The sequence below is a fragment of the Callorhinchus milii genome, unplaced genomic scaffold, assembly GCF_018977255.1.
Source record: "Callorhinchus milii isolate IMCB2004 unplaced genomic scaffold, IMCB_Cmil_1.0 Scaffold23, whole genome shotgun sequence".
Lineage (NCBI taxonomy): Eukaryota > Metazoa > Chordata > Chondrichthyes > Chimaeriformes > Callorhinchidae > Callorhinchus > Callorhinchus milii.
Window position 1 is genome coordinate 8,195,909 of NW_024704764.1, and position 16,587 is coordinate 8,212,495.

Genomic DNA, 16,587 nt, shown 5'->3' on the forward strand with positions numbered 1-16,587 from the left:
TCTTTAAATAGAGGAATTACTAGCTACACAATACAGTATAATGAAGAGCCCTTTGCGCATCCAACCCCTTCACAAATTGATCGATTTTATTTCAAAGTTCGACTTACACACAGGTTAAGAACATAGTACAGGTATGTGCAAAAAAAATTAAAAAAAAAACACACAGAACTCCCTTATGTTACGGTATTTAACGTAGAACATGGGCTCCTTTAGTGTGGGTGTACGCTGCTGTGCCTTTGAGTTATGTTGGTTAGTACGTTTGATACAGCATGTTAAAAGGCCACTCTTATCCAGGTGCTAGGCTAGTAAACAGGAAGAGAGTGGCAGGTGTCAGTCACTATGTTGTTGACAGTGTCTGGTGTCTACGAACTTCATTCTACTTACAAATTAAAGCACTGTTAAAAATGTTTGCCCGCAACCCTGTGCGAGGAAGATGGGACCCTTCAACAGCCAATTAGCCAAACATCGTGACGTCGGCTGAAAAATAATCCAGGTTCTTGCTTGACCCGCTTTACTGTGGAATGATTTCAGCCCTGCAGAAAATCCCTGTGTAAATTTTTTAACCAGGTTTACTTATTGACCTAAGGCCAGTTTACACCCCAAAGCCGCAGTCATAAAAGTGGAGTCATAAGTAACACTGCTTGTCCACACGCATTCAGACACCCGAAACCAGACGCGAAGCATCCAAACATATTGTTTCCTTTTGCAGCGAGTGCACAATAATGATAAAACACTAAGAAACGCAGAGGAGCCCGAACAAGTCGATTCGAGTTTATGGACACTTCCCGGAGTTTGGACCCAGTGACTCGCAGAAATGTAAACTTCTGGACCGAGCGATAAATTCAGTAGAAACACTGCTCTTAAAATTGCATAGATCACTACCTGGAGTATTCATCCGCATCGGTTTTGTGCTTGGGTTTTTTTTTTTTGAGTTAAAATTGCCTGGATCCCTTGTCAATAAAATTTGAATTCGTTCACATTATTAAAGGCTTTACCCATCTCCTGGTCGCCCTGGGACATCGGGGATTTAAATGCAAGTAAATAGGGTGTCGAAGAGAACGCTCTTTGAAGCAGACTGCAAATGTACGCAGAATCCTAGTCTGTTGCCACTGGCAGGATATCCTCTCTACACTTCTAATACTTGCTAATCCCTTTGCTGTACTAGATTGGATGGGTGCGTAGGGGGTGGGGGGCAAGAAGAGAAAGTAAATCCTACCTCCCCAAAACGTTAACCAAAACTGGACCCCTCATTAGACTGGAAACGCAATAGTCTTTTTTGGGGGAAATTCACGAGATTTTGTTTTTCCCGAGTTGAATGGCTGATAAAGACAGATGATATGGTTAGGAAAATCACCCCCCCCTCCAACCCCCACCCCCCACTCATCTCCCCCACCACAATCTACTGTGTTCTGATCCGGCAAAGATGGAATCTAAATTGTACGCTGGTCATCGACACGACAAAGTGAACCATTGTTGCCAAGTTGCAAGGTCGGGTCGGAATGCAAAAACGTTCCTTCACATAGGGGAAGTCGCACAGAGTTTACTAGAAATAAGACGAAAATGGCAAGTTTTGGGGGTAGGAGTGGAAAGGAAGGTTGACTGAAGGTCGAATACACTCCGCAAACCTTACAAACACAACAGTTCGTTTGACCAGCTCACCTCCGTCGGGATAAAGAGAGCAGCTAATGTAATTTTAATTGTTGATGATGGTGATTCAACTGTACATTTTCCCGGGCTCAGATTGGGAGCTATGTTTTGAAATGTATTAATAAACCGCCCATGTTTTGAAATGTATTAATAAACCGGGATCTATTGAAATTTCAGTAAAGGTGCGTAAAGCACAGTACTGTACTGAACAATCAATTTAATCTCACCTCAAGCTACAGTTCTCTTTCTCGGATCAAGGAAGTCTCAACATAAATAAAATGCCTCGGTATTTAAGGTTAGCAAGTTTAATCGACAAATTAAAACACACAATTCTTTCATCTTCACGGTCTCTCATCACCGGGGAGAGAGAGAAAGAGGAAAACTGAGGCATGTGTTACGTTATAATATTATAACGCGTTACAGTCTTGAAAAGATCCGTTGTCCGTTGTCCCCCAAACAAATGTAGTCACGAATAAAAATAAGCCACGTTCAAGCCACAGTAGGAGAAAAAAGAAGTTCTAATACCGTGAAGAACCAATGCCAGAGTCAGTGCGATATTTTTGATCGCTTTACTTAGCCTAAACGAGAGAGTTTGATTCCATCTAAATGTCCACGGAATCAAGTTCCAACTACTGGAGACTCCCACTGTCAACTTGACCTGATTTTGTTTTTTAAGCAAAAGAAAAGTTATTGTCGATAAGTCAACACGAGTGCCAAAATGAGAATGAAACAGATTTGCCTTTCATCTTCCTTTCTGCAGCACAACTTCCCCTCCGTCTCTCCCACTCCCAACCCAATTGCGGTCTTAGAATTCCATTGTAAAACAAGGGCTGTATTTTTCTGCCCCAATGACTGTGGATCGGTGGACGGAATGGAAAATTCGCTCGCGCGTTCGCGAGAGATAGAACGGTGACCCGAACTGCGATTCAAAGGAGCAACCTCCCCCCAAAAAAGGGCAGGAAAGCTCCCGCCAACCAACACAACCGACGAGAAATTCTTGCCTGCGTTTTTGATTAAAAAAGATGTATTTACAAAAAAAAAAAAGGGACGATGTCCTCCAATCAGCAGAGGAATTCTGAAGCCTCACTCCGACCCTTTTTAAAAAAATCATGCTTGGGTTCAATCCCAGCCAACGGCAATAACATGGCTTAATCTAATATTAGAAGCATTTTTTTAAAAAAAAAAGTATCTGCAGAGCATCTATAGAATTGTGCATTGCTGCAAGGCATGTAAACATTTTGTGCCGCATCGAACACAGTCAGGCAACGTGAACGCAGCACACGTCTGCGCTGTTCAGTCAGGATTTATCACACGATCGGAAAAGCACAAGAGCGTTTTCAATCTCACTCAGTGGAACGGACACAAGAGGACGTTTTGAAATGTACGTGACCTCTTTGAGACAAGCGCAACAGGTTTGATCCGTAAACCGCCTTGAAATTGTACTGCCAACACGATCGGATCACGTATTGAGCTTGCTTTCACTAAGTGGGGCTCACTCTTAAAACGGCAAACCTATGGCATCCCATCGCAGTGTTCAGTCACTTTTCCCCGCTAATGATGATGAAGGCGGAACAGCCTAAACCAATAACGATTTTGATTAAGTACTAACATCCTCTCTCTCCCTCCCCTCCGCGAAGCATTCTTTACCAGTTGGAAAAACTGATCCGCTATCTTTAATAACACGAGGGAAATGTATGGTTACGGACCAGAACAGCCAAGAGAGGCACAAATCTTATTGGAGTTGGGTGAAGTTTCATATTGAAGCATTTTTTTTTTTCTTTTTGCTGCTGTTCGAGGCTATGGATTAAACACAGCGAGTTGAAGGTCTAATTTGACCAGAATTTAATTGCTCTACAAAGGAGAGGGTCATACGGGTATTTCACAGCCTCTACCTCATTGTCATTTACCTTCAGGGTCTCCCGAATTACGAGGACGGCATCGCTGTCATGGGGCTATTGCGTATTGGGCTAATAACACGATATCAGGTGTGCAATCTCCGCCCCAATCCCACCCCCACCCCAGACGGGACGCCCCCCCTTCCCCAGCAAGTCTATTAGCTCAACCCGGTGATCGAATCAAGGTTACTGTCATGGTGACAAGATGAACTCTACTGCTTTTACACTGGCTTATTTGGACCTTACTTCATTTCCAATGAGAGAAGCAGGTCTGGGAAGCGTATTATAATCTCCCAAACCCGAACAGGTGCGACTTAGCTCACCTGTTCAATTCGCTCTTGCGCAGTTAAGGGGAGTTCCTCCAATTGACTCCTCGAAAGAATTCGAAGTCAAGTTACAAATTTCTCAAAGACAATAATACAAATGTTAGCAACTTTACAGACCACTTTCTCTGAACACTACACAAGCTATTTATGAATTATAAATAATTAAGCTTATTTACTGTAATCACTGGCGGCCTCGAGCACGATCGAAGCAAAATTCACTTTGAATATATAGAACAACACCATCCAGGTATAAATCGGTTTGTCTAGATTGCTTACTCTACAACCATTCCAACATAGGACTTCTTATAATTTGAAACAAAGCAGCAAGTTACCACGGGTTTTCAGTGGCGAGGACGTACATTTTAGTGGATCATTATGGTAACGACTAACTTGTACAATCTGAATTAACACTATGCTTTTGCAATACTAAGAAGAAATCGATGAGCCGGCATATCGAGGTTTCCCCGATACACTGTGGTCCCATAGCTTCCACTATGCAGAACTGCGGTTTGAACCTTCCACCCTGTAACTCGGTCGTTTTTTTTCCCCCCCATCTCCCTAAAGTTTGTCTCTCTCTCTCTCTCTCTCTTTCTGTAAACATCACTAATATTTAACTGCACCCGACAGGAAATATTACATGGATCACTCTTCTTTCACGACTGATACTTGCATTGATCTCTGCCTAGGCGCGGCTTTTAAAAACACAGAATGAGGTAAGGTTATCACAAACCCAGATTCGTTTTTTTTTTATCTCTGAAATACTTCTATGCCGATAAAAGCAACTGGTTACGTTTTTTCATTCCGAGATTCTCCCTCTCTTACTCACTTTTGCATCTTTGAAGCATTTTATTTTAATTTTTTTTTAAAAAAAGAGATTAAAACGCCTTAGTGCACATATGGCGCGGTGTGGTTTCTGATAGCAAAGGCGAGCGATGCTATTTCAAGTCAGCGCTTGTGGAATTTTCTTCTAAAAAGTATCTCCTGACTACACAAATGCTTCCTGAGTTGCACGATAAAACCCTGCGCTCTACATCAATAATGTACATTTATTTCTGAAAACTGAACTTTGCGAACATTTTCCCTGATGCTCTTTTGTAGGTTCGACAGTTTTAACACAGTAGACGTCTTTGTCTCTCTCTCTCTCTCTCTCTCTCGCTGATGCACTCGCCATCGGTCGTGTTGAATAAAAAAAATGAAACGCCACAGAAAAAAAAAGGTAAAAAAAAAAACACAATTTAAACCCTGCCCGAGTCTTGCTATTTTACTAAAACATTTCAGATTCCGCTGGAAAAATAATTCCAAGACTGTCTTCAATTTTCTGTCTACCCGTGTTTACTTGTTTTAAAAAAAATGATTCCTAATATAATCATTAGTAACATTAGACAGACTGAATGCACCAAAGGAAAATGGTAAAAAAAAATGTTGTTGCATTGGAAGGGCTTCATTCACTTTTTTTAATTATTTCTTTAAATTCGGAACCTGATATAGACATGTGTACTGGTGGCGTGCTGACACATGGCAATCATGGCAACAACACGCACAAGGACCGCCCCCCACCCCCCCCCCACCCCCCTCACACACCCAGCCTGGCAACAATCATGCCTTTTACCTGTAACTTTGGCTGGTTGGAGCCTTGGCTCCAGCATTAATTGGCTCATTAGCATCAGACAACAAAGTAGTGTACCCTGAGAATTCAGAAACTGTAGTCCTTATTCGATGGCTTGTCTCTTCACCGGTGCCAGAGCCGCTGCTGAAGGTCATTGGCAACCTCCCGCCCGACTTGAACTGGGATCCGAAGGCCTGGGCGAAATTCTCAATCCGATACACCTGATGGTTCAGCCCGGGCTCCAAGTTCTTCTGCTGGTCCAGCTGCCCGGCCAGCTCCTGGGAAGGTGTCAGCCTCTGATGGGTGGCTTCCGTGCTGGGGAATTGGATGCCGGATTGGGGGCTGACCAAGACTCCGAAATGTGACTTTGGCGAGGCGGTCGGCAACACTGAGGCAACAGACGGGCTGAAGCCGCACTCGAGCGAGGGGGTGCTGTACGCTGCCTTATCGGAGAACAGCGTTTGGCCGGGCAGGCTCGACGGAAGACTTGTGGAACAGAACTGCAAGCCCGGGCTGAGCGAGAAGGCGTCGCTCTGACTGGTCCTCTCTAAAGCTTGCTGGAGGTATTTGGAATATTCCTGGAGCATTCCGGTCTTGTCGGCCCGAGGCGGGTGCGAGCCCGGGCAGGCCGTCTCCTCGTGCATCTCCTGCGGCGTCTGCCGCGAGCCGTGGATGGGGACGTGTTGGTCGCTTATATCGAAAGGGACGTCGTGCTTGTGGGTGTATTGGTCCAGGAGGCTTTGCAGGACCTCGTCCGGGATCCCGGCCTTGTCGGGGCAGACTTTCACGTCCACGTTCATGGAAGCGGAGTCCAGCAGCGGGAGGGGAGCGTTGCTATCCATAACGCTGGCCACTGCCGCCTGGATCACCGACTGCTGAGACGCCATCTGCCCTATGCTCACCGCGTAGTCGTTGTGGCTGGAGGCAGCCTGCAAATATCTTTTCTTCTTGAAAAACTGCATGGCTTCGTCATAGTTGCCGCTGCTCACCTGCTCGGTCTTGCACTCTGTGCTCTGCAGGAGCACGATGTTATCCATGTTGGCGTTGCTGTTTAGCTCCAGGGAGCCCGGTTTGTTCGACAGCAGCTTTTGCCTCGCCATGCCCGATTCCGCCCCCATCAGGTGCATGTGATTGGGATCTGTCCTCTGAGGGCTTTTGCGATTCACCTTTTTGATCACCAGTTTGGTGGCTCGAGTCTGTGACTGCTCTTCACTTGAGTTTCCTAACTTAACACTGGACGATCCCATGGGCATCTCGACGGCGTATTCCTGCATGTTATAGACCGACACCTTATCCTTGCAGCCGCTGAAGTTGCTTGGCAGTTCAGAGATATTGGCTTTGTTCTTTTTGCGTATTGCCTTTTCTTTCGTCTCCTGAGATGTAGCTTTTGACTTCGCTCTCCTGCGCCCGCCCGCAGTTCCCTGAGTTGATTCGAAGTGACCGTTCCCCACCTGGCCGGAAGTCCCGGGCTCCACTCCGTTCTCACTCTTACCCAGCACGTCGCCGCACGTTCGTTTGTGTTTCAACAACCTATCCGTCCTGGAAAAATACTGCGGGAAAGGAACAAAGGTGGAAAAACATGAACATCTTTGAGATTACTCCACAGCATAAATTACCCCCCCACTTTCAGACACTTTATTATAACGTGGGAAATCTCTTCAACCAAGTTTTCCTCATTTCCATTCCCCCTTAATACCCGTACTTCCCGCTGCTGTGTGCAATTGGCGTTTCACTCACAATATATAGTCAATTCACTTTACAGTATATTCTGTGAAGCGCTTTGAGACGTCTCTAAGACGTGATAAGGTGCAATATCAAATGCAAGGATTACTATTATCTTTCAAATGTTCCAATGGATTTTCCGCCTGCCATAGCATAATCCACACTCTCGCAATACTCTGTGTGAAGGACTGCTACGTTCTATTAACAAAAGTATTTAATAATCTTTGAAGAGAAAAAAAGGCCGACACATTCTGCCTTGAAGCTTTTCCCTGAACATCAGTGAAGGGTAGAAGGTCAATGCTCACTCCTACTGAAGAGAGGTTATTTAACTTACTTTAACTACGTCTATCGAGAGAAAGCACAGGCTAGGAAACTACCTAAAGTAATCGCTTTTGTGAGCCGTATAATTGGAGGGTAGAGGACATGTGACAGGCTAATAGGAGTCCTAATGTTACCGAGTGTTAAAGCTGCATGCTGTGTGGGAAGGAATCCAAAAGACTGACATTAAGAGTATAAAGAGTTTTAAGTCTCCATATGACAACAATAAAGATCACAGCCTATATCCCCTTTCTCTCCCACACGAAGCAGAAACTCGCTTGTTAGTCGATTAGCGGATTGCTTTTCCGGGGGAGTAATAACCCCTTAAAAAAAACATTTGGTCACTCAACCCACGACTGTTTGTGGGACGCTGCTGTGTGTAATTGGCTGTTGCCTTTTGCCCACAAAATATACAGTCACTCCACTTTACAGTATATCCTGTGAAGTACTTTGAGACTTCTTGAAGATGTGATAAGGCGCTATATCAAATGCAAGTATTATTATTACTACTATAAATCTTCCCAAGAGTTAACAGCCGGCCCATGTTTACCTGTTGGCAAATGTGGCATTGATAAGGCTTTTCTCCACTGTGCGTTCTCTTGTGTCTCTCCATGTGGTATTTCTGGATGAATCGCATATTACACTGATCACAACAGAACGGCTTCTCTCCTGTGAGGGACAAAATAGATTATGGGTAGATAAGAGAAAATGAATTAGAAATGAAAAATATATGAAAACTCACACTTCTAATGAGATTTTATGATGTAGATCAAATCTCTTTTAATGCGAAGAATAAACGTTCTCACTGAACAAACACGTCAGCCGAAATATTATACACACAAAAGAACATATAGACCATATATATGTGTATATATATATAGAGAGAGAGAGATGTGGGCATGCAACCTGGGACTGTTCTAGGCTCCTGATTACTGTCCCCCAAATCACAGCTTGAAAGGTGCACTTGCGCTCATCTCAAGGACAGAATTGGGGTCGGCTATAAAGCACCCCCCCCTCATCCTTTACCCAGTCATCTGAGCAATGCATTTACTCATGCAAAGTACTGGAGCTTGTAATATTGACCTCAAAGCAGGAGTTCAGGGTTTCAGTGAAGGAAGAGAGAGAAACACACAAGTCGTAGTTAAATTAGAAGCAAATATAAGAAACTATGCATACCGCTGTGGATTTTTTCGTGCCGTTGAAGCAGGTATTTCTGGATAAAGCACATGCTGCACTGACTGCATTGGAAAGGCCGTTCACCTGAAACAAGAACATTAGGATTTTATCTCTCCAAGAAGCGTCCATTATAATCCGTAAAGTCCAAGCAGTTTAGAAACTGGGATGGGTGCCCGGTCAGCTCAAAATAAATACACTGACTGGTGCCAAATCCCATTATTTATGCACACATCAAAACAATCTCTAATAGACGAAGGAAAGTGTAGCTTATACAATACAAAACATTTATTGAACAGCGAAAAAATCAATGGCAATTAATGAACTCGCTTCTTACCAGTGTGGATAAGGACATGACGACGAAGGTGGTAAGAACTACGGAATGAGGCACAGCAATGCTCACAGATGTGAGCCTTTGGGCCATGTAACAGGCTGGTACCGTCTGCACCCATTGCTGAGGACTGAAGACAAAGAAGACCAGGTAAATCCCAAATCAAAACACTTCCAGCCTTGTGAAGGTGACGAGACAAGATGATGCCGGAGTTGAGGGTAGCAACGAAAGTACAACAATAATAATGCTTGCATTTGATAATAGCGCCTGATCACGTTTTCAAGACGCCTCAAAACACTTCAATACTCCAATGCATATTCCTTCGATGACTACTGTTCACAATCAAACTTTTACAGTAATACTGTAGTAAAGATTAAGGCAGAACTCAAATAGTTTTGAGCCTATGGTATCGGCGACCCACTGAACATCTAGGAGAATTACAATTAGTGTTACTTAAACCCTGCACCTCAATTCACTTTGGTATCGTAGCTAAAGAGCTTCTAGTTTACTGTCTTCAGAAAGAGAAAGAGGGGAAGGAATATTGTGAAGATTCAAAATAGAGTCCTATGAAGAACCAAAAAAGGATGGAAAGAGCAGAGTCTTGAGTGATATGCTGAAAGTCAACTCTTTACACTTTAATTAAGCTCATTAACATCTGGTATCTGGTAAGCTGGTATTTGTTGCAACTGACATTTAGTTCAATTTGATATGATACTGGTATGTGGCAGAATATACCTTACAAACTTGGCAGGGTGCACACACAGAGTACATGCACTTGTAGCAGCCAAGGGAATTATTTTCCACCTGAATCACAAGCTGTCTGAAAAGCCCAAGCAGATTATAGTGAAGGGAAAATCTCTTTACTCAATCATCTGAAATGATTTGAGGAGAAACTGTGCTACAACAAACCCCAAATTGGCCATTCACTTCCTGGCTGTTAATGAAGATGTCGCTTATACACAAACTGGATGCTGCATTCTCATTAAATATACAGTTACTGCAATTTATAGGAACTCTGTGAGGTATTTTGAAATGTTTGCGATACTGTATCAAATTGCAAGGCCTTTTTTTTATTGTTATAATTTCACTGCAGTCGATGAACTTTCATGTTTGAACAGTGTAGTGGTTGTCCAGCTAAAAAATAACAGACTGTTGGCTGTTTGAAGGATGCTGTGAAAAAAATTGGCTGCCATGTTTCCCTACAAAGTAGTCACAACATTTTTAGGATATGCTATGAAGCACTTTGAGACATTCTCCTAACTTAATAATAATAAATAAAACAAATCTTGCATTATATAGCCCCTTATCATGTCTTCGAGACGTCCCAAAAAGATGCTGTTCCCAACATAATAATATTATTATGTTGGGAACAGCACCTTTTTGGGACGTCTCGAAGATGACACGATAAGTCGTCTCCCGGGTGTAATCTCCACCCTGAAAAAAAATCTCACCTTGGAAGCGTCACTTCGCTTGCGTCTAGGCTTTGGATCCTGAGATTGAGAGTTCGGTTTCTTTGACCTCTTAACATAAACTCCTGGTCTTGGAACACTGAGGCCATCTTTTTCATATCTGGCTTGTAACTGGAGGGTTAGAAAACAAAGACAAAGATAAGCAACAAAGTCAGAGCCTCGCTGCTCTACACTGCCACAGACAACAAAGCAGTAAATGGTTACCTTGGTGAGCGAGTTGTTTTGTTGAAAGCGTATGCTTACTAAGAAAATACGCAGAGCATCACTCAGTCACGTTTATTAATTTATACGGGTTAATTATTTATTTGCAAGCCCTCAGTTTGGTTAAATAAAAGGAACCCACCTGGCGTCTAACCACCAGGAAAGTTCAGGTGATGATAAAGAATGTAATTTTGTTGTTGTTGTTGTTGTTCTTGTTAACATCGGTTTGGCTCGGTTCTGCAGAGACAGCACTAGGCCTCTGATCGGCGATTCTCTCGAACAAGCAAAGTGCGACGCAGTATATTGTTAACTCTACTCTGTCCTAAAACGTTCGTGATCCGACACTGTTTTATTGCAATGACGTTTTATGCAATGAATTTGGGTGAGGAAAGCATCAAGCACAGCTCTGATACTCCCCCCCACAGATAAATCACCTGCCAACACTCACTATTTAGGCTCACACGAGAGTAGCACTTGTGTGTGCAATGTCGCAGAGTGGCAGTGCAACTGGGTTCCAGACCGTGAGTCATAACCTTAAGAGGAAGGAAATATTTCAGCGGCAAGTTAAGATTAAACTGCGGCTCTTGTAAAATTCCAGTCTGGTACAACTTCTGTTTGTAGTAACCTTTACTTCACCGTGAGCTGCAGTCATTTCAGACATTCATCAACGTAATGTGCAAGTAAATATCTAGCAGCTTCAGTAATAAAATGAGCCGACAGGCACTTACTTCACTGGTATGATTCAAGTTCTGGGTTAAGATGCTGTGTCCTCTGTGCATTTCCTCCTCGTCAAGAAGAATTTTCCCGTTGTTCTTGAAGAACGTAAATCCATCCTGCGAGGAGAACTTTTTCTCCTTGACATCGGAGATGGGCTGCATGTATTCCGATGGATATTTTTCCGTTGGGGAATCGGGATCCTTTTTGAGGATCAATTCCTGAGGTATGGTTGACGGGACAGAATGGGCAGCGAGGTTGGAGAAATTTGTGATCGGCGGGAGGTGGCTGAACATGATCATGCTGGAGGGGAAGTTTGGCTCCATCCCACCGTTCCTGAGGAACTCGTTGCCTAGTTTGTCTCGGATGATACTCATGATGCAAGTGTAAGATTAATCAGAGCCAAGCCGACAGCACACTCCTATAGCAAGGAGAGAAAAATATCAGAGTGATATACAACCAACGATACACAGTGCCATTGCACTCAGTGGATTAAAACCAAAACTGTCCAGTTTCTATTTGATTATGCTACTTGTAACTTAAACGACGAACACAAGTGGCACGTACGCCGCAGCCGGTATCTGAACGGCGGAGCGTCTATGCTGTCCACTTAAATGGAAATTATACAGACTTAAAGGTGAATGTAGAGGTAGACCAGGATAAGCTGAGGTTCTATTTATGAGCTATTCAGGATATTGCTGTTTGTGACCTCATCATAAGTGCAATTGTGCAGCTGCCGCGTAGCAGGTTCTTATCGATTGTTTTACCGCAGCCACAGAAAGTCGGCAAACACCGCACGGCGTCTTTGGAACGCTCTCAGTTCCAAACTGACGCTGACAATCAAAGCAAGCGTTACCTATTCTGTGGCCGACAAAAATACACAGTGCTCCTGACGCGAAAGCGCCGCGTCAAATGATTATTGCTGTTTTATATTTCATCTTGCCAGTCCTTTTTCTGAAGTTTCTTATTCATTCTAAATCGATTTCTTCCCCTCTGCCAAAACAACTGAACGGCACAAATCACAAAATTCCTCTTTGTGATTTCAACACAGCATCTGTCCCCTGCGAGAAAGAATCCTTCAGTCGTCAGGTGGGACAATCAGGCCCATGGAAGTCTCCACGTGCGACATCAATGTCACTCTGGGGGTGCCAGCCTTGTGTTGTATTCAGCCTAATATGCCAATTATTTCCCTGTGTGCCAAAGTTGAGTGGTTTGCCATGATTAGTTTAACAACCTGGAATTTCCAAGGTAGTCGTTTTTCAAGCCACAATTAGTACAACAATAACACCGTTTTTCAGGTCCTTAATCAAATACAGGACGACTCGTAGATAAGGTTTGCTGCACTAGGTCTAAACCCATTGTGTGTTAAAGTATTTACGATTTTCATCTGTTACAAAAGATTGCTTGGTTCACACTAAGATAAAATCAGTCATTCACTTCACAACTATTTGTGGGATATTTGTGCACACAATTTCACTGCCATGTTTTCCCACAACATAGTCACTCCGCTTTGCAGTAAATCCTGTGATAGATTTTTGCTCCACGTCTTCACAACATGAAAGGCTCTATACCAAATTCAAGCAGTATAATTATAGTAAAACTCGCATAAGTCATAAGAACTTAAGAATTTGCTGGCGAAAGTAGACCAAGGTCCATTCAGTTAGCCTTCCAGCATCCTGGCAGTCGCACGCACATGTCCCAAACTATATCCCGAGATATTATTTCCTAACAGAAATCTATCTAATTTGTTCTTGAAAGAATTTACTGTCTGCTTCCATCGTCTCTCTAGGTAACCTGTTCCATGCATTTACTACTCGCTAGTGTTTCTTACACATCATCCAATCGCGGAATGAAGTTCTTGACCCATGGACGCATGCGTTGGTTTGAAGTTCGCATGCGTAGTGTAGATTATTGATTAAATCGGATTTTGTACGATTTATGCAAGTTTGCCTGTAACTCACTTCACGCAAGTCATAATAAATATGATGGTCCCAACTGATACAACTTGTGAGTTTTCCTGTACCATGATTATTAAAGTCAAGGAAGTTCTTGTTAATTTTCAAATGATTCTCGGGTGATTTCACCACTTTTGATGATCTTGCTTGATCTTACATATCTCTCACAGTTCAGTGACTCACTCGTTATCATTTTGTTATTTCCGTGGCCTTTGGCAGAGGATTTACATTCCTCATGATGTGCATTTTACAAAAAAAGGCTATCCTGTTTCCTCTCAGATCACCCTCTGTGTGTTGCAGTGCACTATGTGTTCATCCTCTGACTCATTTTCTACTAACTCAAACGTTCTCCAAAACTTTGTTCTTTCTTAAATTGTGCTCCTCCACATTCAATGACTTATCACATTCTTCAGGCAATCTCACCCACACTTTCGTGGATGATTCAACTCTTAAAACCATCTGCCTTCAAAGCTCGAAGACGCTACCCCATGTGAAGTGTACGTTGTTAACATTCTGTTGTCAAGTGCGATGGCTGAATCATCAACCACGATCTTCTGGGTCCACGAAAGTCCCGTTTCTTTCATTTACCCAGACCCTCTTTTCTTCCACAATTAACTAAAACACTTATATCTGATGGCTTCGCTCTGATGTATTAAGTGCCTCACACTATTCCCTTTGACTTCAAATTTTAAACTTAAAGAAACAAATGGCAACATACTTTACAGAGATACGTCAGCACTAACTGAGAATTAAAGAACTTTAGGACTATTGTATTTACATAATTTTGGAAATGTTATAAACACTGATTCAGAAATAAGGTGAAGCCCTTTTAATATTTCCTCACACATGCACCATTCAAGATAAAGCTGTTTAGTTCTTGCAGTATAGATATCCATTTAAAATAACCAAATTATTGCTGGTTCCTTCAGACGATTACTGTTAGTTGTAAATGTAAGAAACTCGGTTTCTCAGTTCTTTACTGTATGGAGGAGCTCAGAGAGAAAGCTTTGACATGATAACAATATGTCGAAATGAAGCACGCCACTGCCACACAGGAAGTACCGAAATGTCCAAGGGGAAGAAAAAGCCTGAACTTTGTCAGCTATCGACATGAAAGCGCTGAGATATAAACTGGATCCAACTTGAGGCAGTTATAGCATAACAGTCTTGTGATCATACATGCTTCAGCAGCAAAACCTTTGCCCCACTTAAACAACTAAGCAGAAGAAACCCATGAGAAGGCATTTTATGTGGAATCCCCTTATCAGCATTGTCAAATATTAACCATACTGCCATTGAAACAAGGGACGTTTCTATACGAGTCTGCCAAGCTCTCTTTGACTTTAAAGCATAAACATGAACAGGAAAGGGAAATAAAGACCAGTATGTAAATGTCAATTAGTATTTGCATGGATCTCATACCACAACTCAAAATAGAAATTTTTGCATTTAATACAGCATCTTTCCTGTCAGGAGGCTGCCTCAAAAGACTTCACATGATTTAACGTGAAGTGTAAGTGACCGTGCAATTTTTTTAGGCAAACTCGCGAGCTGCCAATTTGCGCACAGCGCCGTCCCACAGGCATCCACAAAGCAAATGCCCCTTCATCTGGGGGGCTTTTGGCCAGGTCACCAGAAGAAACTTGCCTTTTCTGCATAAATGGTATGAACCATCATTCCCTCGAGGATATTTCTATGCGTAAAGCAGGAGGGGAGGGGGTAAGAGTGACAAGAAGGAAAGTGGAAAGTTTCAAAAAGCATCTGGACAATTGTAATTTGTTCCCCGCGCCACCCACACTTTTTGCCCTTTCCCCAGCTGCGGCCTTTATTACGTGCAGGGATTCCCCTTCCTCTCCCCCACTCCGCCATCCCCAACAATCATCCCACACGATAATTTTAGGAGACAATTTTTTTTCTATGAATAATATTTCTATATATATATATAAATCGAAAAAAATTCCAGACCGTCTCCCCTCATTTCACCCCCCCCCACAATCCCTGCCAAAAAAAATACATATATATGTACATTTTTGTACACATATATATATTTGTGTATATATCTATATATACTTTATCCTTGAGGGACTGATGGTTCATATTATATATACATATAGAGAGAAAAATAATTTTTTTAAAAAAAATATGCGAGACATTCTCTTTCTCTCCCACCCCCCACACAAAAAAAATCAAAGGAAAAAGAACAGGAGGGTTAAAGAGATGGACTCAAAGCAAAAGGTAAGATTATAAACGAGCGAGGCGAAGTGGGGAGAGAGGGAGGGAGAGAGAAAGGGAGGGAGGGGGGAGAGAAAGGGAGGGGGGGAGAGAGAGAGGGGGAGAGAAAGGGAGGGGGGGAGAGAAAGGGAGGGGGGGAGAGAGAGAGAAAGAGAGGGAGGGAGAGAGAGGGGAGAGAAAGGGAGGGAGAGGGGGAGAGAAAGGGAGGGAGAGGGGGAGAGAAAGGGAGGGAGAGGGGGAGAGAAAGGGAGGGAGAGGGGGAGAGAAAGGGAGGGAGAGGGGGAGAGAAAGGGAGAGAGAGAGAGACAGGGAGAGCTTTTGTCTTGAGCGTGAGAGAAAAAGCCGGGCGGGAGAACGTGAGCTAACGTGCGCCCGCCCGGCCCGGCCCGCTGCCCGGGTTTAACATGCTTTCCGACGAGGAGGAGGAGGAGGGGGGAGAGGGGTGTCGTGTAGCGAGAGACAGAGAGAGAGAGGGAAGGAAGAGGATAGAAATAGAGAGAGAGAGAGGGACGGAGGGAGGGAGGGAAGCGAAGCCGCTCTCAACCAGTACCCCGAGGCCTACCTCAGCCCCGGAGCGCGGTTCTTTGTCCGCCCGCCCGCCCGCACCCGGGGCCGCTTCTTCACCCGACTCCGCCTCCCCCCCCCCCCGCGGGAGGGTCGGGGAGCGTGTGGGGAACCCGCCGCCGCCTCCTCGCCCACTTACCGGCCGCCGCGGCCTCGCGCTCCTCCGGGCCCCGATGTCCAACCGCCTTTCAGTTTGTCAACACGGAGCGGCCGCTCCGCCCCGCCATCTTGGCTGCCCCGGTGCACGCTGGGTGGGCGAGGGCGGGGGGGGAGGGGGCGGGGCTGGGCGGACGCCGCCGCCGTGTACGCGCAGGCGCACTGCGGCTGCTCTGCCCACCACCTCCTCCAGCACCACCGACGTGTCGGCTCGACCACGCCCCCGCCCCGGCCCCGCCCCCAACACCACGTGTCGCTCACCTGTCAATCATTGTCGC

General features: G+C 44.2%; 1 protein-coding gene across 1 annotated transcript; it reads right to left on the reverse strand.

The window, feature by feature from the left end:
* Positions 1–5,441: 5,441 nt before the first annotated feature.
* Positions 5,442–16,386, reverse strand: LOC103183763 (zinc finger protein 281). The gene is made up of 7 exons (XM_007901408.2): positions 16,293–16,386; positions 11,417–11,823; positions 10,470–10,598; positions 9,025–9,148; positions 8,691–8,774; positions 8,065–8,183; positions 5,442–7,024 (listed from the first exon to the last, which is right to left on the reverse strand). Exons 2-7 carry the CDS (start codon positions 11,777–11,779, stop codon positions 5,474–5,476), a joined length of 2,370 nt encoding a protein of 789 aa, XP_007899599.2. The 5' UTR covers positions 11,780–11,823; positions 16,293–16,386; the 3' UTR covers positions 5,442–5,473.
* Positions 16,387–16,587: the final 201 nt, after the last annotated feature.